General features: G+C 35.6%; 1 protein-coding gene across 1 annotated transcript; it reads left to right on the top strand.

Moving 5' to 3' along the window:
* The first annotated feature begins 1,507 nt into the window (after positions 1-1,507).
* LOC131071584 (uncharacterized) lies at positions 1,508-13,868 on the top strand. The gene is made up of 4 exons (XM_058007486.1): positions 1,508-1,962; positions 2,138-2,235; positions 12,728-12,985; positions 13,287-13,868. The coding sequence occupies exons 1-4, from the start codon at positions 1,824-1,826 to the stop codon at positions 13,437-13,439; spliced, it is 648 nt and encodes a 215-aa protein (XP_057863469.1). The 5' UTR covers positions 1,508-1,823; the 3' UTR covers positions 13,440-13,868.
* The last annotated feature ends 10,197 nt before the right edge of the window (positions 13,869-24,065 follow it).

Below are 24,065 nucleotides of genomic sequence, written 5' to 3'. Positions count from 1 at the left end.
AACATTTAACAATGTAATCAATCTCCAATTCTTAATAAAGGTCTTATCCCCTTGGGGAGAAGTTTTTAATGATTTGTCTATCAATTTTTTGTTCCCATTGATCCTCTATTTTTAGCTTCCTTGTAACTAGTAGTGAATCCTTGCTTATCCAATTAATGTTTTTCTTGTGGAACTCCACTGGTAGACCATCTGGACTAGGAGATTTATCATTACTTAGGATATTAATGGCTTTTTGAACTTCCTCGAGAGTAATGGCGTTATCTAGGCTGAGTATGTTATCCTCAGAAAGCTTGTTGGAAATAAGGTGTTTGTAAAATTTCCTAGCTACTTGACAATTGTTTCCTTTACCTTCGATGGTGAAAAGCTTCTCGTAATATTCTAGGAAGGTGTTTTTGATCCTGTTTTGATCATAGAAGTAGTTCTGTCATCTTCCCATACTTTATTAATTCGCTCTTTGAATTCCTTGTGCTTAAGGTACTTGAAGAATTTTTTTGACCTTGTATCTCCATTCTTAATCCAATTCAATCTAGCTCTTATTCTTAACCCTTAGATTCTCTTATTCCGTAACTTTCTTAGAGAACTCTTAATCATGACCAAATTCTCATTAAGGAGCTTATTAGATGGATCATCTTGCAATGGGGTTCAAAGTGATTGAGTTCATTATTTGAGCTATCTTCTATCCTTTTGTTGTCCATTGCTTTTTTATTTCTTATAGTTTGTAATAGTGTCCTTCAACTTCTAACATTCTATTCCCATTTAGCAATGGAAGAGGGGTTAGATAGCTCCCATTTGTTAATCCATCCAATCATATTAATGATATTGTTACAATCCTCATCACTCAACAAGTTGACATTAGGAAGTTGCAATTTTCGTTTGTCCTTATGCCATCAACATTGTTGAAGAAATGTCTACTTGAATGGGGTGGTGATCAGAGAGGGTGTAGGGGAGCATTCTAATGCTATTACCATTTGTATCTTTGTTAAAGTTGGACTATTCCTTATTCACATACATTCCATCAAGCCTGTAATAAATTCTCCTCCCCTCTTGCTAATAGTTACACCATACTTTATTCTTCATTCTGACCATTGTAGAGCCATTTCCATAATTCTATCCTTTCCCTATAGTCATTTAAAGCATATAAGAAACATGGTCCAAATTTGTCATCATCATTTTTAATTATGAAAACAACTTCACACTTAAAAATATAACTTAAATCAAATAACAAAATCAAATTAAATTATTAATACAAATATTAAATAAATAATCCAAATCTCACAGATAAATTATATACATATAACATAAAATTAAACTATTAAATAAGCGTAAACAAGACTAAATACACAAACCTAATATACTAAAATGTACAATTTAAAACTAAATAAACAATGTCCATAAACTTAATTGAAAACCGTACTATAAACACTAACTTTAAAAATCACGAGTACCTATTCTCATATTATCAACATTAGGTAGATGAAGGCCACAAACATACGGGACCCATATTCAGTTCCAAACAAAATCAAATGAGATTATATGGTCAAATATATCCAGATTTTTTTGACAATTAGAACCGAGAGAATTGGCAGGAAGGAAGATGCGGAACGGAATTCCATGATAACAAGAAATATCTCTAAGCAAATCCGACAGCGCCAACAGTTTGCCAATTTGCCTTTGGCCGTATATCGATGCAATTGACCTTTCGTATTTTTCGGGGTTCTGAGACTCTGATTTGTGTGGGAGCAAGGAGGGTTTCGTGAAGTGGGTATCTTGATCTCGGAGAAACGAGGTTAAATCTGTTGGTGGGTGTTGACAAGGGATTGAGAATGGAGAGCTTTGGAGCCACAGTATCTTTAAGGGGTGGTTGTGGATTATCCGCTCTCTATGATTGCAACAGGAGCGTCCATTCTCCTCATTCTCTAAAGACCAGAAGGCTTTCAGTATCTTCTCTTCACAAAAAGTCAGGTATGCATGTATGTAAGCACTTCTTAAGGGGAAAAAAAATACCTATTTTATCCTCATACCAATCTGTCCTGCACTATATTTTAATCGATGTATTGGTGCAAATTACATATTTCATTCCCATTTATTAGTTTTCTCAATTCCGCTGATTGAAATTGGCTGTCTAATGTTATTACAGACGATGAAAGGAACACAGAGGCATCTGAGGAGACAGCTGGGTTTCCTCTGATAAAATTTCAGGGGAAGGATGCTACATCCTTGCAGCGTCTTTCAAAGGTAATTTATTTTCATGTTTACCTTTCCATGTTCTGTTTTTTGTTTTTTACTGGAGAATTGCAACAACTCACTAAAGTGTTGGAACCTCAAGCTTGAATCACCATAGCGTTAGAAACCATGTTCTCGGGGTTTCTAAGCTTCATTACTTGGGGTATGTTGCATCCAGCTGTGGATGCCATTACTTTACCCCACCCCAACACTTAGCATTTTCTGTGAATTTAACCTCTTCATTCTTTTACAAAACCCTTGATGATTTACCACTTGATGAATGAAATCAAATGATATTATTCATATCCAAAAGACCAGGATAGCCTATGGGGACCACATAGACATGGATGTGGTCTGATGTGAAAGCGTACAAAAGGTGAATTCAGAGAAGCAAGATTTAGTTTTAAGACTTGCAGTTCTCCTCTGGATAGTGGCCTTCTATTATTAATTTTGATTAGAATTTCTCCAGCTTTTGCAAGTTTTTTTCTTTTCAAAGAGGGCAAGAATAGAATCAGCCTTCGATAATCAACATAGTAAGCTTGGATGATACTTCAGGTGGAGTAATCCATGATGAAGGGCCATCTTTTGCCACCATCATAGACATTCGTTACTCCCAATCTTAGTTCATTGGTGTCTATGTACTGGTTAAGCTCATACCATTTGTTTAAGTTATTTTACATTTCTCTCTTTGTTGTTATTGGTTTATGCTATCGTGCTTAATACTTCTTCTCAGCTCTTAAATTTTTATAATTTATGTAGCGTCCCCAATGGTGGCACTTACAATAAAAATGACAAATTAATTAGAAAAACATGAATGAATATTTTCTATCAATTACAGTGTTTCTCAGAGTTTCGGGGACAGGTATCCAAGATGGCCAAAAAATTGGATTTGGGGGACGGCAGAGGACACCTAATAAAATAATATATAAAAATTAATATTTGAATTTTAAGGAACAAATAAAAAAAAAACAAAACAAAAAAACTTAAAACAAATTAAAAAAATCTGAATTCTATAAAATATGGACATTTGGATAGATCTACTAAGGATATAAACGTGATTCCATACAATGTATAATTATCGAAAACTCCCTTTACAATTGAAAGGAAGCAAACACCTAGGTGTGTGAGCTAATGCAACTCTGAATCGGATGAACTTTTGACTACTATTAATAAGATGAAATCACGAGTTTGTTGTCAAATTGTCAATTCAACAGATCTCCAATTTTAATGCCTTTGTGTTTTTAATTATATTCCTTGCTTCTAACCATTGATGACCTCCTGTGTACGTTTTTTCTTTTGTAAAGTAAAATAGATGCCAAGGAGTTGATGTTTATTATTTATTTGTGAATGCATTTTGGCTCAACTAGCTTTTGTCCGAGGAAGGAAAATCGTTGATGTTTTTCAAGAATAACATTGCAAAAGATTCCCAGAATTTTCTAGCTTTGTGGAACAAGTCTTCCCAATGTCAATGAAATTGGACTGAAAACACGAGACAAGTTCCAGCAGGTGAATGCTTTCAATTTAACTTTGCTGAATCATGTCTACCTAGATTCCTAACTCTCCTCTAGGGGAAGGCTTGATCTCAGGCACACCAAGCTTACGAGATGCTTTCCACTTTTTTTCATTAAATTGTTTTTTGCTGTCTTAAAATTGCAAGTATGGGTGGACACCTCGACATCCCAGGAATGCAAAGATGTCCCCAATTTCAGCAGGAAAGAAGGGGATGCCACCCTTTTTATGGAATGCTCCAATTTTGGAAGAAAAGTGGAGTGGGGTTGGATATCCTGGCCCAAATTCCCTGCCCTCAGAACATTCTGGACATCCAGAACGGGTGTCGAGTCCCTAGGGAAAGCTGGTTAAGTAATGCGTGGGCTTCTACATTTGGACCTACGGAACAACCCAAAAGTATGCCTGTTTTTAAACTCTCTCAGCTCTTACTGTCTCAAATAGGTGCCATGTTTTTAAACATTTATTTTAGTGTACCTAGGGATCCTAAAAACTTTATCAATTATACTGGAATCCTTAGGAACCTACAAAGAACGTATTGATTCTCTTAAAGTGCTTGCTAGATGCGATATTTACACCCTGTTCAAAAACTGAGATCCTGAAAATGTTTGTCCAAAAAGGTTTGACAGGCCACTTACAGAGCTGCAAAACTTTTTGAAGATTGTGTCAAAGCAATGAATTATGAGCCATTTTACTTCTAAAGTGTCAGGTAACAAGCCCAATTTTTTTTTTTTTTAATCTGAATTTAATGTGTTCTTGAGATGTGAATCACACTTTAAAAACCTTAAAAAGATCTTTTTTGAGCAAGCTGTGAACTGTGCTCACAAAAAGTTGCAAACTGCTGCAAATATGAATGGATAGTGGTCAAACTTTCGATGGGTTCTGTTACTTTGCTTACTTGACATTCCTACAAATTTTTTATCCCTTCACAAATTTTTGGAACTGATGATTAATTTTCCCTTTTTCCACAAGCTGCAAATTATGTAGGAAATGCTATGAATATTGCAGATGCATGTGTGAGGTCTGAAGATTAAACTATCTTTGAGGTATACATAGCACTCCTAAAAGTATGGTGGCAGTATTCTTCATAAGACTAATCAGTCAATCAGCAAATCTGTGCATAAAATAACAAAATAGAAATTTATCTTTTAGGAAATAGATTGATTTTAAATGTTTTCTAGGACATAGGAGGACTGGAAACACCTTCCAACTTCCACTAGTAAAATGCATAACCAAAGACCACATCTTCATTCTCCCAATTGCTCTAAGTTTGCTTATCTCAGCTCGAATTACCATGTCTTTCCAAATGATGTTTTTCCACAACTCCCTCTTTTGTTTTCTGTGACTCAAATTGAATGTCACTGGTGAATGGTATGGATGCATGCTGTTTTTCTCTTTGATCTTCAACGTATCCGTTCCTTATTGAATTTAAGTACGGATGTCACAGTTCATCCTTTTTTTGCACATGTTCTGTCTCTTGAGCAATGAGTAACATGTTTGACGAGGTTTGCAGGTTCCGATTCAATGGGCATGGGCATTATTTCTATTATAAGGTTCCTACAGTAGTCTCACAAACCTGTGCTGCACATCCTTTGATTCGATCCATCAAACTTTTATCTTTGCCTCGAACATACTTTGAAATCTTAAAGTAAAGACTTCTCCTTTTAATATTGTTGCCCCTATCTAGGGATAACCCTTTCAATTAGGATTATTTGTAGTGTCTCTTTTTAATTAGTTCATCTTATATGGGCTCTTTCCTTTATTTTTATCTTGACATCAGTTGCTTCTGTCTCATGCGGTTGGCATTTTGGACTGTTGATGCTAGTTCAACATGATGATCTACCTGTAGGTTTCAGAAACAACTGTCCAGTGTTTGTAGGTGATGGATCTTAAGAGTAGATTGACATATTGGAGCTTTCACAGTTGAATGTGGGATTCTTGGGGTTGTTATGAAGATGTGACTGTTATAATTTTTGTTGAAACTTCATTTGTATTTGTTGCTGAATGTTTTCATCAACACACACATGCATGTATTGTGGATTGGAATAGCATGCAAAATAAATTTTTGGCAAGGTTCTAGCCTGCCGAAAATGAATGACACTTTTCTGAATTCTCAAATCCAGATATAGGAAGATAAGCCCATGAGAGATTTCATAGTACACTTTAACAAATTGCTGAGGACAATGCGTAGTTTTGCCAACCCAAGTCCGAACATCATTCTTTGCTTCTTTATTGTTGCACTTGACTCAAAAATCAAATTTCTACTAATGATCAATAAAATAGTAGTTATTGCGGTTGCTCAACAACATGCAATGGGGATAAAAGACAATATAATACTGTTTGGAAAGATAAATTGGATTGTAAAGATTTACTCGGTGATTTTAAGAAAGGAGTTGATAGTATCGGTCTTTCCAATAGAGCATCTCTCTTCATCTACTTCAAAGTCCCACACAGGAGATGAAGATTTTACCCACCCCTTGAACTTTGCTCAATTTTACTGTGCTGGATGAAGATTTTTTTTTGAGATAAAAATCAAATTCTCAAATCAGATACAAGACCGAGTCCATAGGTATATGACATGTTCTCTTGTGAAGACGAAGGCACACAAAAATCAAAGGTCAAAATCATGCTTTTGTTCCTATTCTCATGCAAAATGGTGCTTGTTGTATAAGAGTTGAGCAGGAGTCAAGCTGCTAGCTCTTCTTCCTTTTAATTTAAAGAGCTGCCTGAAGTCTGTTCAAATGGCATATTAGAAGAATTTCAGCCTACCCAAGCATCTCAATCTTTTTCCCTTTTTTTACGTGCTATGTATCCAAAGGAAGAGGAATATATCGAAGTTTCGACATCTTTGAATAGGCCAGGACTTGAATATTCCCTTATGAAAGGTGAAGAATATTAAGTTGTTGATGAAGAGCTAAAGTATGAGGGTGTTCCTTTCTAGGTAGAGCTACAACAAAATTGTGTTTGTATAGGTTGAATAAGCAAGTATGCATGGATCCTATCTGCACAGTATTTTGCAAGCTATGCCTCCCCAACCCTTGGTATGTGTACCATTGTACTCGATTGTAACCAAAACAATATCCAATTTTTTGCCATGCCAGATATGTACGGGTATGATACCCTTGTTAACTGGTTGTATCTAATTGAATTTAACAAAGAAGAGAATAATAGTAACCCAAAAACGTTAAAATCCCATTTTTTTAAAGAAAAATAGTGGTTGGATGTAAAATTTCAAGTTGTAGCATGGAAAAACATTCAACATTGGTGAGATTTTAGAGAGGCATAGGCAAAGACAACAAAGATTTCACTTTCAGAGAGTGTATCCTGCAATTTTGTATTCTTTGTTGCATCCGTCTGTCCATCCTTGCCACCGTATTTTTCCCATCTTTCATGTGATGCGAATATCCTGTATCATCTTTCGTATTTCTTGCAGCTTCAGATTACTGTTTAGGCTTCAGCTTTTTGGAAATTTCATTTGTATGTTTTTTCTTTTTGATTACATTTCAAGTTTCAAAATTTAATTTATTTATTGAATTTAGTATTATTAAAGTTAAGTTATAATTTTTACAATTTATGTTATTAAAATTTTCTTTAAGTTTAATATTTATTGATTACTAATAGTAATTATATGTTTATCTTTTTTAAGGAGTTTATTATATTAGGCATATAACATATATTAAAATATTTTAGTTATTATTTATTATTAATTAAGTTTATTATTATTTATTATTAATTTTAATATTTTACATATTTATTATAATTTAATCTGTGTATATATAGCTTTTTATGAATGTCTCATGTTAGAGGCCCTTGAAAAATTTCATATTTGTAATTGCATTGATGTCTATTCAATTCTATTTATAGAATATAGGGAATACGAGATTTTATCATGGAAGACATGCATGTTGCATTGCAGTGTTAAGAAGTCACATGTACCACTAGGGTTTGATTGGATCAAGGAAAGGTTTCATACAAGAATGGTCATTTTTAGGGACTACTAAGGTTTTCACATGCCCAAAATATGCGAGATTGTCCCTAGACAAATTCAGTTGCTGTCCGCATGTAGGGGTAACCCATTCAAGTGGAATAATTAGAGTTTAATATTCAAACATGGGATTTAGAAATGGGTCTGTCATCAAATGGTTCATACATGGTTTTATAGTGATAAAACTATGGTTCACATCATAGTTTAAAAAATTGTCAAGAACTTGTTTGACTTGTGAGTACGTGTGGGCCACATTGGCTCGGTGAGTAACTCAAACAAGAAAAGAAAAACTCATGAGTTTTAGTCAAACACTTGGCCACCAACAAGATACATTAGTTTGCCCCAAAAAAACTCATTTGCATTATTCATTTTGAGCATTCAAGCTGTTTGACATATTGGAGCATTGCACATTTGTCTGTAGGTGTTTGGGAGGGAGAATTGATCAAGATTAACAAATTTATCAGTCACATCTGATAACAATGCAACCTTTCCTTTTTTCTCGTGCCTCATTCTAAATTTCTAGTGCTAGGGTTTGGATATAGTATTTTCTTTTTTATTTTGAGTTAGTTTGTAATAGTTAGTTTTTTTTTTTTCAATTTTTTTGGTTTTGTCTGCTTTTCTAAGTTTCCATTCCTCTTTTTGAAAAACATAATGGCATCCACACATAGGAGAGGTGGTCGAAAGTCTAAAGACTCTATTAGGAAACAAAAAAGAGGAATGGGTGTTTGTAACAATTGTGGGCTGTATGTGAGAGGAGGCATAAATTGCCTCAAATATCACCTTGCATGGATCAGTTGCTGAGATGTCATGGTATGTAATTTCAATGTCTTAGGAGGTTAAGTGAGGTGAAAAGTCTGCTTGCATCTTGTGATTAGAAGAAAGTAGAGAAAAAGAGGACGGCAACAAAAGCATTGGCAGGTAACACGAGTTCTATAGGATTGGAGGGTAATATAGGGAGCTCTTTTTCCATTGGGCTATGATTATGGCTTTTAGGCAGTCCAAGTTTTCGTAGTTCTAGTTTTTTGTCTCTCGTAACACTCTTGTTGTGCAACTTTGATCAAAACGTATTGCTAAAAATAAAGAATTGCAACATGAGGCCAAGTTGGCATGTGCCAATATTCAGTAATATAAGATTCCATTTAATGTTTTGAGGACTCCTTATTGGGAGCAATCGGTCACTGTGTTGATTGATAGGTAAAGGGTTCAAGGCTTTGAGGCCTTATAAGTTACGTTGGCCATTATTGGAGGATGTGGTAAAAAACGCAAATCAACTAGTAAATGAACAAAAACAAATTTGGAAAAAAAGGACTACAACATTTTATTTCGTAGGTAGACGAATGGTACGAACCATACTTAATCAACTTACTTGTGGCTTTAGGAGGATATTTAGTGTTTTGAAGTCAGTTGAATTTGATTCCTTAAATGAAATTGAAATGTCAAGACCTTGTGCAACTTGTTAGGCGAGGTGGTGATGGAAGTGGTAATGGAGAATGTTGTCTAGATAGTGATGTACACTGATGTCCACATAGTGATGGACAATGTGGTTGTGGTAGCCAATGCACTTCTAAAGTCGAAGCATCCTATGTTATTTTGGAGCACTTGTGCTGCCCACTACATTAACCTTCTCTTTGAGGAATATATGGAAATTAGGTTGAGTGAAGTACATGGTTAAAGAAGTGAGGAATGTGATAAAAGTTAAAACACATTTACAACCACACAAAGGTCTTGAATTTCATGAGAGAGCACACAAACAATAGGGAGCTTATGCAGTCATGGTCTAAGACTAATTTCATCACATTGCAATATATTTTTTGGATGGGGATAAAAGTCCCATGGGGTATCTATATGAGGCCATGGGTAAGACCAACGAGGTGATTCAACATTTGTATGGGTTGAATGGAAACAAATATTAATTTAATTTGGCACAGTATTGATTGGAGGTGGAATCTACAACACCAAAATATTCATGCTGCTGTCTACTATTTGAACTTAAGTTTTCTTTTCTCCAATTCATTTAGAGTAAGATGAAAGGTTATGGATGGTTTGAACATGTGGATGATGAGGATGGAGCTAATGGAAAGCTTATAGACATCACACATAATATTACAAATTTATAAGGGTTCTGGGGGAGGTTTTCTTCACTTCTATGCATTCGAAGATGAGCTGCTCTTTATCAAGTAAAAAAACGTATATGCTTAATTCTAGTTTATTGTTTACTTTTAATTTTTAAGTTTACTAAAATCTTTATAGAGTATTGAGATGATTTTCTCAATTTAAACTGTGTAGATTAATTTTAATATCGACATTTTTTTGATCATGCGTCATGATCCTTCTTCAGGATGAGAATAATGTGTTGGAAAATTGTAGGACAAGACAAGTACATATATTGAAATGGGAAACCCCAGCTAGGAAAGGCTGACATAAACAAGAAGGGAATGGATAAGGCACTAGACTGAGATTTGACTTTGTTAGAAAGTTTTCATCTATCGTAAAGTGATCTAGGGGCCAACTCATGGCTTCAAGTTGGTCAAAGTTGTATAGAAAAGTATAAATATTCACTTAATGACATAAATGTCTCTTTTAGTTTTTATTAGCCTTTCCACATAATTAGATTTATATACTTCTTTTTAAGATTAATAATTTATGAAAGTGTGTAATTTCAACTACAACTATTATTAGCTTTTGCACACTATTATGTTTATTCATTTTTCTTTAGAATTAATAAGTTATGAAGTGTGCAAACTTCAGCTCTTTTTTTTTTTTTTGTGCTGGGTAAATTTTTTAAGGTGACCGGTGACGCTGGCACGAGACGCCCTCCGGCTCCACGTGAAACGCTTTTGACCCAGAGCTATGAACCGGTGAGGTCACAAATGGGGGAGAGGCTAAGACTCAAACCCACGAGCACATTGGATCAGTGAAGGCACAAGTGGTGATCACAATGGCCTAGTGGGGGTTTGAACCTTGGTGGTCACAGCAACAACACCACCACTTAATCCACACACTATGGGAAGAATCCCAATGCAAACTTCAGTAATTATTAACCTTTGCACATGATAATATTTATTCAATTCTTTTTAGAATTAATAAACAATTAAAGTGTGCAAAATTTCAGTAGTCCTTACACATAATATTTTTGTTAGAATTAACAAATTACAAAGGTGTGCAAAGATTTTTTATTTGTGAAAATTGTAATGTATTTAGAAAAGACGGAAAAAATTGCAAAATCTCCACCATAACAGAAAAAGTAGAAAGTGAAATTAGAATGATTAAAATTAGGTAAGCAGATTTATTGTAAAGTTTTGGAGTGTTGTGCAAGTTTCCAGGTTGCATTTTGAAAATTTATTAGTAAGTGCATATGCACATTGTGAAAGAATCTCTTCTTTTTTTTTCAGAATTTTTTTATAATCTCTTTTTAAGAAAAGTATTGCTGTATACGACAATGTGTTTCTACTGCAATATACTCAAAATTCCGTGTATTCCTGTTTGTGTTCCTGGAAAACCCAGAATTTTTTTTGGATGAGAAGTTCACGGTTTGTTTTATTTTAATTCTTGTTGAAAGGCCCAAAATAATTACCTTATGTGTTTAATTTTCTCTATTATTTCAAATCCCCAGATCAAAGCTTGTGAATAATGAAAGTGTTGTTTACAATATTTTTGTTTGCATATATTAACTGCCCCTTTCAATGGAAAGGAAAATCACATTTTTTCTGGTGATCTTCCCTCATACTGTCAGTAGAAATTGTCACTGACCTTTGAGTGAGTTACATACAATTTCTCAGATGGAAATAGGTGACATTCAACATTAACAAATGTCTTTGTGACCTACTCACTAGGCCAAGTCATTCATAGCACCATGTCAAATGCCAAGACAAGTCATTCACCGTGATGGCCAAAATTTCTGTCTTCTTTGTCCCAATATGTCTCGGTTTCTTGAGCCACCTCACTATTGGGTTGACTCAGTTACACCCAATGGTACTGTGGACCTTCCTTCAACCTTGTATGGTATTGGTATGAATCGTGTTACCTGCCCTTAAATATGGCATCATCCTACCTTTTGCATACCACATGGTATAATCAAACCTCAAATACTAACATTATAGTTCAAATGAACTAGATGGCACATTATTAAATAATCAAAATAGCTCAATTGTTAGAATGCCACAACATGACAATACTATATTTAAAATAAGTCACATGGTAGCATGTCTTAACATGCCTGAGTATGAAATGCCATTATATAATCAGATCAAAATATAAAAGCTCTACTAGTCACAAGGAGACAAAATGATAATAATATGTTCTAAATATGCACTCGGCATGTCTACAAAATGGGTGCCATGTAGTGGAGTAATACAATTTATTTCTATTGCGTTTAGCGTTGGATTTAGTTTTGTTTTATCATTTTTTGTATTTGGAAATGCCCTCCTTGAGTTCAGGTACCTGCTTTTAGATTTAGATGTCACAACTGAGAGGTATCTATCCTTAAAATTATTCTACTAGGTTTCCTTGTATTTGATTGTCATAGACGTGAATTCCATATATTTTGGTAATTTCAACTGGGATTTTGGGCAGTACCAGCCTTCTGATTTTAATATGGAAGTACAACCAGATTGACTTCATTGCTCTTGAACCTGTTTACTCATCATAGTTCACAGTTTCTTATGTTGAAATTGTGTATCATGCCAGGTATTCTTTTTGTCATTTTGTTTTTTCCACTTTTTGCAATACACTTGTGCCCTACCAACTTGACTAACTGGGCAGAACCGTACACTATACAGAACAGTGTAGATTCATTCCACTAGGATATGCTTCTCAAGCATCCAGGACAAATAATGAAGACAGGTTTTCATCTGTTCCAATTCATGAGAGAAAAATGCCTCAAAGCCCAATTACATGGTCCTATATGGTGTCACTAATTCTGCAACTAAACCTAATTATGTGAGGTGGTGTAGCAAACTAGAAGGTTTGTAAACTGAATCTTGAAAATTCAGCTTTTTGCCTTTGTTTTTGCAGGATACAGCCATGGGTTTGGTACTAAAGGCAGCTGGGGGAACAGGATGGACCACAGGATCTGGAATGGAAGGGCCTGCTGTATCAGAAGGCCCAAGTGAAAATACTGAAATTGCTGAGAAGTCCATTTACCCATGGTCTCTCTTTACCAAATCCCCTCGACGACGGATGAGAGTTGCATTTACTTGTGGTGTTTGTGGCCAACGCACAACTCGTGCTATCAACCCACATGCCTATACAGATGGAACTGTTTTTGTTCAGGTTTGTGACATCTAATAGTCTCGAATCTTGGCCAAAGTGTTTTGGAATGGATACTTTTTTGCTGATGAGTGATATGGGAGTTCTAATTTGAAGAGTAAAAAATAAATTCATTCAAGCAAAAAGGAATCAATTTCTTCCGTTTTTACTTGTACTGTACAAGGTTTATAATTAATTCTCATTTATAAGGATAAGTTGCGTGAATATTATGGATGGACAATTTTAGTGGTATAGAAAAGTGTCAAAATTTAGTGCATTGGTCATGACAGAGTCTGATGCGTCTCCTGGATCTATCTGTGTGCAGTGTGCAGGATGTGATGTTTTCCACAAATTAGTGGATAATCTCAACCTTTTTCATGAGTTGAATGGCAGCATATACCCAAGATATGATGAGACAAGCTCAAAAAAGCCACCGCACTTGAAGTTTCTGGATATGGATGATTTTCCACTATTCTAAGAGAAATCAAATGGAGATGACACTTCTATGTTTATATTACAAATGTCCTACACATAAGCTGAAAGATATAAGCCATTCGCATTTCAAAACCTACTAGCCTAGGTATTTAGAGCTCAAGAATGGCCTCATGATTAGGGTTTCTCTATATTTTTTTCCATCTATTAGGCAGTAGATGTATATTCCTATTCGTCTTGTTGGCAACTCTATGACTAATTAACCAATAATATCCTGTCAAATATTAATGTAAATATGGACTTAATGTAATTTCTATATCATACCCATTGATATGCTCACCTGTTATTGCAACTTGCAATTCCAGTTGATTTGTGCTTATACCCTTCGTGGTCTTTAGAGTCATTCTTGGGTGCTGGTCCCAAATGCAATTTCACTTTAAAATTAATCAAAGTAGCTTTGATTGTTTGCCTTAAATTATATTGCTGGATCTATTTTAGTTTCCGTGCTCTTGTGGCTATCATACATTGCAAATTTTCAAAATGTTTGGAGTAATTAGTGTTCCACATAGCATTTCAAAGCATGAATGTATTGGATATTTCATGAATAGGAATTTAAATTATAAACATTATTAAAGTTGTCAAAATTCTTCTCACACATTTCTATCTCACAAGCTGCAGTACTAATTCTCAATTTGAAATAACTGTACTTGATTCGAATAATTGGTACAGTTTGCATACTTGGCAGAATTGCCTGCCTATGATTTAACTTGCTTGAGGGTTCTTAATGGTTATGCTTTAGCCAAATAATTGATTGTATGGACTCATACTTAAGATTTTATGGTAACCATGTTATACTCAATCAAACAATCAGAATACAGTATGAGTAATGATATTCGGCCTGTGTTATAAAGCTATATACCAATAAGGTCTAACTTATAACTACTGAGATATTTATCGCAATGCTACTGCTGAGGCTGACCCGTCAAATTTGTAACTGATCCTAGACACATAAAATATGCATGGATGCTTGTTCCACTCAAACCATGATTTGAAGGAGGTCATCTTCTCTCGAGGCTTGTCTTTACATTTCAAGTAAGATTATTGCAGTTTGTTTTCTTTCCAATGTAACTTCAGTGATTCAGCTTTGAATCTCATGGCTGGTGGTATGGTTGATTTTACTCTTTCCATATCTTATTCCTTTTATATGATTAAGCCTTGGATGAAGCTTCAGCTTCTCAGTTGTTACAAGCAGCCTTGCAATCAAATATACCAATTTGCTTTGCCTCATTTTTGTCATACTTGTTGCATGCCTGTCCCCGTCATTTCCCATAATATGACATTTTTAAATAATCGATTTTGTTCCTATAACCAGCAGTTCATCCATTAATTTGTTGGTGACATCTTTGTTGGGCTAGAGTAAAAAAAATGTAATATATTGACTTATTGCAGTTCAACATTGGAGCAATCCTTCTCTGTATTAATGTGCAGCGGAGTATCTGTAATTACACAATGACCATATTGTTATCTTCATTGCCCCATTAGCTTGCTATCTGCTGTTGCTAGAGTATTGTGCTGGCTTATCAAATTAGAGGAATAATTTAAGTTATGAATGTGTATGAGCATTTGTAAGCCCAAATGTCATGACCAAAATCCTTGTGTAGAATTCTTTGGAATGTACTGTTCTCCAATTTTGATTTGGAGATATCAAGGGTATAGATCTAGTTTGGCAAATAATAATATTTGATTTAATTCATCAAGCATATATACAATGAAATGAATAGTAAAATTATATTTTATGGTGTGCTTATTGATCTCACAGTGGTTCAGATTCACGCACCTATTACCATCCTCCTTATGAATCATCACCATTAGAGAAGAATATACACTTTTATAGGTGAAAGAGTCTATTGTTCGAGCATTTCCTGGACCATGGATTTAGTCTCACTTTTTTTATGCGCAAGTAGTGGTATTTTAGATAACAATCAACACAGAATCCTATCCTTTTTCTTGAATTTGTTCGGGTGTCAATCTCATTGGTCTTGGACGAGAAGATTTTGAAGTGATATGATCCTTTTGAATAATTGTTAAATTGTTTCTTAATTGTTGGTCATCTTGCTTCAACTCTTCAAGAGCTATTAATAGCATCATTTACATTAATAAGATTACATAGCCTTAACTCATATCCAATTGTTTATTGGAAACCTCCTTAAACAATTCAAGCAAGGGAATGCTTAGAATATTCGATTCACAAACTCAAATTTCAGAAATTACTATTTCTAGCTCTATACACTAAAAATCGGTTTGGAGAATTGAATTAATTAAATATGAAAATATTTAATTAATGGCCTTCATTCCTCTACTATATAAATAAATTCAATAAATTATTTATATGGTTCATTAATTCTTATTCTTCCCACTTCAATCATCTTCTTCCATTTGGCTATAGTTATTCGGGCTCCAAAACGTTATACCCCTGCATGATACAACAGTACATCGTAGTGGTTTGGAGAGTATCTCATAAGCCCAGTACTCGGGACCCATCGTTGATGTGGACAGAACTTGGGGTCCCATGACGTGGATGATGGTGCCATTTTTGTTTCGACGGAAAAGCTTCTACGCGAGTACCACTTCACCGGCCCTTCTCGCAGTTATAGGCACGCAGCTAAAATTTAAACCTTGCCGCTCTCGCGGTTAAGAGTGTTGCGTCACGTATGCTGAAAAATTATATTTAAAAAAATATCATGTCCAATCGATAGTAAGAGTCAATAACACGATCATTTAAAATTTTTAGATTATTTTCGTACGCATGCTGCATTCGCGACACGAACGCTGCGTTGCAAGGGATTTCAAGATCATCTTGATTGTTCAGGTTGAATGTCCCTGATTCAATCAGGAAGCCGTTGAATCACGGAGCGAGGGACTTGCGTATCCAATGGAGGTATTTGCGAAGGTGAGGACAAAGTCGGCCACAACAATAAGGCGAGTTGTATGCGATTATTGTTATCACTTGCTAACACGCGTGTTTTTCATGTGTAGGGAGGAGGTATTGTAGCGCAGGTATGGGTAGGAGGTGTTGAGATCGACGATTTGGGTTTGGTGACAACGGTAAGTTCAAACCCTAACAGATAACACGAGTATTACTCAAGTTGTGCGAAATCTTTTTGAGTAACACTCAAGTGCAAAAATAGTTTAAACCATAACACGAGTATTACTCAAGTTGTGTGAAATCTTTTTGAGTAACACTCAAGTTCTGCGAAAATAGTTTAAACCATAACACATGTTGGTGTAAATAATTATTCATCTTGGATATTATTACACCTTACTTAAGTTTACTTAGGAAATGCATTTTATAGTAGTTTGGTTATGAGACACTTGGGTGTTTGTGCCACATTGGGATAGTGTGTGTAGGAGAATTTCCACCTTTTATGGTGTGATTTTGTTGTTACACTCCACATTCAGTGGGTGATCCACCTCATGTGGAATATTATATTGTTTCTCCTACCTACCCACATCTATTTCCTACCTACCCTTGTTTCTTATTGAGCCAGATGTCATGTTTGTGTGCTCACATATCCATATAGCATTGTCTATATAAGCAGACTCATATTCATTGTATTATCGCTTGATGATCCAGTTGATCAATATTTTCATCTTGATAGAATATAGTTTATTTCTATCATCTATTTTGTTTTCTCTATTTGTGCTTTCCATTGCCTCTAGATCTTGGCAAAATCTCACATGGTATTAGAGCCATTAGAGTGTCATTGGTTTGCTAATTGAGAGAAATTTGATGCTATTTGAGGTTGTGTATTTTGGAGTTTTCTATTGCAGGTTTTTATTGGAGCTTGTTAGGTCAAATCTAAGGTCACCATTGGATTGAGAAGATCTAAGAAAGTCAGTTTTGCCTTTTGTTTCATCCAAATCGGACTTCGGAGGCCAAATCTAGAGGTATTTGAAGTTTGATGCTGCGGCGGAAATTTTCCAGAAATTATAATTTTGCAGACATTTTTCAAATAGCGATCTCACTCATCCAGACTTGTTTTTTCGAGCAATTTTTTTTGTTTTGGGGTAGAATTTCGTGATCTGTACAGTGGTGCAAAATTTTTCTGATTTTCAGATACAAGTTTTTCGGAAATTGCGAAATCCCGATTTTCACAACTTTGGAGGCTTCGTTTGGGCTCATATGGACTCCTTTTCACGTGCCGTTTTTTTTGAAAGTGCATATTTTTTCATCTACTTTCATAATCTGCCATATGTTTGCAGTGATTTTAAGTAGAAATTGTACTTTTAGTATTTGATTATTTTTGGTACTTGCATTTTGCTTGGATCTCAGTTTAGATCACTAGCAGTATTTGTTGAAGTCTCTTAGATCTCATTTTGAGAAGTTGTAAATTGAAATCAGAAGTCCACTTTGCCTTGTTTTGCAAGTGGCCCATTGTATACGCACTAAGTATAAAGTGCCAAAATCACCATTTTGGGGGGATTTCTTGATTGAGTATTTTGGGGGGGTGTCTTGTGTGATTGTGCCTCTCTCTATCTTGTGTTTTTTCATTTTGGTGCTATGGGTTCTCCTAAATTTCCACTTTTAACTCCTAATAATTATGCATCATGGAAAATTAAGGCATGGAGTAAACTAATGGAAAAAAGACTCATTCATTATGTAAATGAAACTATTACATCACCACCTGATCCTAAGGCTGATCCTAATGCTCAAATTGAATGGCTTACTAAGAATGCTATGGCACTTGGAACTCTTAGAAAGTATGTATCAGATGACCTCATTTTTCACATTGATAAGTGTACAACAATTAAAGAGGCTTGGGATATTTTTAAGAAATTGTATGGTCAAGTTGATGAGATTAAGGGCTACAAGCTTGATAGTGAACTCACAACTTTGGATCCCAAAGATTTTGATACAATCCAAGATTATGTCACAAAAGCAACTGAGCTAAGAGCAAAGTTAAAGGATTGTGGAATTGACAAAAATAATGCTCAATTGGTTTATAACTTGTTGGACAAGCTTCCTTTAGAGTATGCAGCCTGTGTATCTAACTTTCACACCCATAGGTTAGCCCAAGGTTCCTCATACATTTCTCCCTTATTTGATTCATTCACGGAGATGTTGATACTTGAGCAATCTAAGTTGACCATGATGGGGATTCTCAAATCTTCAAAGTCACAAGCTTTGGTGGCTAACAAAGGGAATCAAAGTAATCAAGGAAAATGCAAGAATCAAAAGCAACCTAAGTCTAAACCACAACAAGGTGATTCACCATTCTCACCTAAGAGGAAATTATATAAGGACAATTTTTTTTGTGGATATTGCAAGAAGTCAGGACATGATGAACATCATTGTTATAAGAAGGATATTGATGAGTTGAAGAATCTTCTTGAGAAGAATAGAATCAACCTACCTTCTAGAATGTCTACATCGGCTTTTTCTTCCAAGGATAAAGGAAAGGATCACTCTTTTGGGACAGATAAAGGAAAGGGACAAGCTCTTTGTGCTACTACAAGTCATGATTCAGGGAGATGGCTTCTAGATTGAGGGGCTTCTCATCATATGACATCTTCGCAATCTATGTTTTCTACATTTGAGCCTTGCCACATGCTGCAGATTTTGATGGGAAATCATACATACATGGATGTGATTGGGAAAGGATCTATTGCCATTGGGGATAACTCTTTCAATGACATGTTGTGTGTATCCCACTTGACAAATAATCTTCTTTCCATCTATCAAATCACACATGGGGCAACTAGGAAAACTGTGGAGTTCACACCTGATTCAGTTATCATTAGAGACTTGGAGAGTGGAGCTATCATTGCGACTGGGGTGGTTGATCATGCATCTCGGTTGTACTCTTTTTCAGATTTTGGTCCTATTGATAAGGTTGGTTCTTCCTATGTTGATGATTCAGATTTTGAGGAGAACTTTGGGCATTTGAACTTGGGGATTCTCACATGTGACCCCGTTCTTGAGTCTTGCATTGCATCTCCTTCTATTGATATCACACCACCTATTGCACCTGATGATGCAGCTAATGTGACAGTTTTTCCTTCTTATGATTCAGTGCAGCAGGATATTTCATGTCTTCCAGCTTCAGTTGATTGGGATGCCTACTTGACAGACATTGCACTTAAGGGGGGGTGTTGGTGTAAATAATTATTCATCTCGGATATTATTACACCTTAAGTTTACTTAGGAAATGCATTTCATAGCAGTTTGGGTATGAGATACTTGGGTGTTTGTGCCACATTGGGATAGTGTGTGTAGGAGAATTTCCACCTTTTATGGTGTGATCTTGTTGTTACATTCCACATTCAGTGGGTGATCCACCTCATATGGAATATTATATTGTTTCTCCTATCTACCCACACCTATTTCCTACCTACCCTTGTTTCTTATTAAGCCACATGTCATGTTTGTGTGCTCACATATCCATATAGCCTTGCCTATATAAGCAAACTCATATTCATTGTATGTATCGCTTGATGATCCAGTTGATCAATATTTTCATCTTGATAGAATACAGTTTATTTCTATCATCTATTTTGTTTTCTCTATTTGTGCTTTCCATTGCCTTTAGATCTTGGCAAAATCTCACAACACATAACACAACATTTTTTTTATTATTTAACATTTACCTTACCGTGTTCACAATGAATTTCATGTTCTGCGAAAGTAGTTGAAACCCTAATGGATAACATGATATTGTTTTGTTTTCTAGCATTTACTTTGTTCACTGTGAATTTTGTTTGTAATTTATAGCATTGAAGTGGAGGTGTGAGGAAGCCAAGCGTGCATGTTTGTCTGGTGTCTGGGTGAAGAAGAGTATAAAGGTGTGTATATTTGCCTAATCACATGTGCCAGTTTTCCATAGTGAGCGGAGCCGTGAAAGATGAAATGCCATTTTTTTTGAAACTGTCTGCTGTTTCCTTGTGCCAACCAAATAGAACGATGTTGTTTTATTTGTCGAAAGGTTGGATGATAAGGCCCAACATGTTGTTTTATTTGTTATATTGGATTTGTATAACTTTGAAATTGTTGCAATGCCTCATTTTTGTAAGTGTTATGTTCCTCTAGCCAACCAACTATGCATATGTTTGTGTATATGTGTGTCTGTCATTCTCTCTCTATATATCATGCACACACACACAAACATACATATATACACAAATGAAACATTCCTCTTCAATCCCTGTGCTGGTTACGAAAGTTATGTTCTTTAATTTTTGCTACTTAAGAAACAAAATGCCACAAAAAAAATCACGTTGATGCATATATTTGTGTTTATATGTGTTTATGTGTCTGTCATTCTTTCTCTCTATATATCATGCACTCACACACACATAAACATGCACATATACACAAATATCAAACTTTCTGACCTCCTCCTTGCTTATGCAACATAATCCCTCATTGGTACAGACAAGTAACTCTCATATTAACAACCTACTTAGTAAACCCTAAAGCTTGACACGAAAAATGATTCAGTCTACCTAGTAACCTTGGTGTAACATGTCATGTTTTATAGTGTTCTATTTCTGTAGTCATACAATTATGCATATGTATGTGTGTATATTTGTGTGATTGTATGTCTTTCAGTCTTTGTTTATATATATCATGCACACACCCGTGTCTGCCCTAGCTGTCGCCGCCGCTCGTATAATGCGCGTTTGCCCTTGCTGTCGCCGCTGCTCGTATAATGCATGTTTGCCATTGCCTATGTGCTCCAAAACAACTGGCTAACCTTCCTATTCAATCCATTGGTACTCGTATTTTTAGTGTTCTGTTTCTCTACTCAGCCAGTTATGCATATGTCATTCTCTCTTTATATGTCATGCACATGGACACGCACAAACATTAACATACATATATACATAGGCAATTATATGTTGCATGTTATATATATGGAGAATGACACAAACACAAACATAGACACATAGACACAGACATATGCATCATTGGATGACTAGGAACATTAAAAATATCATGTTCTGCCTATCACAAACAACTATCTATGACTTTTGGAAACGTCAATAACACAAAGTTTCTTACCACTTATTCCAGGCACTCACTGACTAAACTGGCTCGGAAAAGGCAAGAAGAGTCAATAACTCAAAATTTGTCAAAAGATTTAAGATGGTTGATTGTGATCAACAGAATTAGGTCGAAAATGGTGTTATAAAACTTATGTTATTGAGTTTTTCGAAATTATTTTAAAAATGAAAGTCACAACTAATTTTGCCGATCATAATTGACGATATGTACTTTTTTCAAAATTTGCGCATTATTAATTTTTTTGTGTTATTGACGTGCGGTTTTGGAGCCACTTTAGCCCCAGACTACGCAGCTATCCGGGCTCCAAAACGTTAGTGTCATACCGATGGCATGCATAACATACATGCATACCCATGCCCAGTTGCAGGTGGGCCCATGCACGGGATGTGATGACGTGGACTCACCGGAAAGGATGTCCACACAACATGCCATGTTGCTTGGTTTGGAGGGGTGTATAACATGCAATCGGTCAAACCGCCAGGAGACCACAAAGTGCTTTGTTGGGTGGGCGGAAATGTAGTGGGAGACAATTGTCTCCCACAGCTGATATCGTACTATAACATGGGGACAATAACTTGGAGACTTGACTTTGTTAGGGTTAGTTCAATAACAACGCATTTAATGTTTATCTCTTCATGTTGTGTGGTCAATAACATGCAAAGCCATTAACTTGGAAGGCAAGAATGTCCATCGCATGGGCAGTGACGATGTGGACATCGCGTGGGCCTTGATGACATGGACTCGACATAAAAAATGTCCACACTGTATGTCAGGTCGTCAGATTTTGCGTATAACATGCAACTGTCTTTTGCAAACCGTCAGGGTTGCAATCGGAAATTGAGGAGTCTGTAAATTATGGGATCTGGTGAAGCTGAAAGTGGATAGATTGTCAATGCACAAACTTGCATGACTGCAGTGGCAAAGGACTGTTTGCATTACAAGTTGGGAAGGAAAACCCAAGATGGGCTGCATAGAGACAATTGTGGTCTTGTTATGTTTGTGTTTACTTTTTTTATTATTCGTTGTATTCATTGTTCATGGACCAATAATATTTGTCTTTTTCACTGCTAGCTTATTAGGACACATTAGATTTCTATTATGTTTTAAGAACTTATACCAAACGCATTAGTACGCTATCTTCGTCATAGCTCTGGCACTATGGTTAACTGACACATAATTTTGGCAATATGCATTACTTAGTGTTAGTTTATATTGAATGTTAAATGTAATTTCAGATTTGAACATGTAGGTTCATTCTATGTGTCTTGAATTGCATTTAGTTCCCATTGTAGACTACCACTAACTCTAGTTATCCATGTAGGTTGTTCATTTCGAAGGACGATTGAGAAGTCCACTGAAACATCCAAAATTTCTAGGTTTTTGTTCCCTCTACGTGCTTTGATATTACTTGCACTATACAGTCTCCTTATTAATAATGTTCAGGGCTTGTGTAATTTCTTATAAGAGAACTATATATATATATATATTGATGCATATTATTCTTTCATTTGGTAGAATGTTTGAATAAAATTCATGTATTTTTTAAAGTAATATTGACGGTCCTTAGCTTAACGCGTTAGTGAACGAAGAAAATGATCAATGCAGTTGTGTGCTGCCTTATAGTCTTTTTTGTACATGTGCATCTTAGATAATAAGATATTATTCCCTGTTTTGAAATCCGTAGAAATGTTATTAATGGAAATTGGCCTCATGAAACCAATGTTAGTTACATGGACCTTATATCTAAATTCCTGTAGATGTGTGTGCATTGCAACAACTGTTCCGTATATATGATATTCATCTGGATAAGAGAGTTTACATTCATGTGACTGTTTGCATAAATATAGATTAGCAATGTTCCTCAACGAAAGAGTACCATGTGATTTTGACATTCCAATACCGATTTGAAATGATATGTGGAGTGCGATGGGAGATGAGGGGATATTGTATGCATGTTGTTGCAGTGGTGGAGATCCATGATCGAGCCCTCCTCATCTGTCTATCATCCCTATTCTCCAATTTTCTACATTAAATCATTCATACCAGGTTATTAATAATATCCCCATAGCAAGTAAGAGATAGAATCTTTAGAATAGATACTTATTTCGAAAGAGACATGTCTTTCCAATAATGAATTAGTGCTCTTTATTGACATTAATTAGTGTCAAAGAGTGTTTTCCGAGTTCAGATGTTGTCGCGAAGGACACTTCTGTTCTGCTAGAATCCACAAGGCAACAAATGTCTTTTCTTGGGAATATTTCAGACAAGCGTTTGTTGATGGTTCTGGAGTCAAATCATCCTCTGGTTCTTCATGCCATCAAAAAGGTGCTAGGGCAGGGATTTCTCCGTGCCAAGCATAGATACCGTGTGAACACGAATATCACCTCTATGTTTTTTGGCTCTGTGCATCGGAACGGGGTTTGGGAAATCCAAAACAAAGCTATTGTGCCCGAAGCTTTTTCGCCACTGTTTTTTTTGGGAAATTGACTCGGTGTTGGACAACATTGATGATTAGAAACATATCCCCATGGCTAATCAGTATTATATGTTGTGTGAGGGAGCGAATGAAGTTAGGAAGTTCCAGTTAATTCAGACCATCGAACTGGA

Source organism: Cryptomeria japonica, chromosome 11 (assembly GCF_030272615.1).
Source record: "Cryptomeria japonica chromosome 11, Sugi_1.0, whole genome shotgun sequence".
Lineage (NCBI taxonomy): Eukaryota > Viridiplantae > Streptophyta > Pinopsida > Cupressales > Cupressaceae > Cryptomeria > Cryptomeria japonica.
The sequence above is the reverse complement of the archived record's forward strand: the minus strand, read 5'-3'. Positions and strand labels throughout refer to the sequence as shown.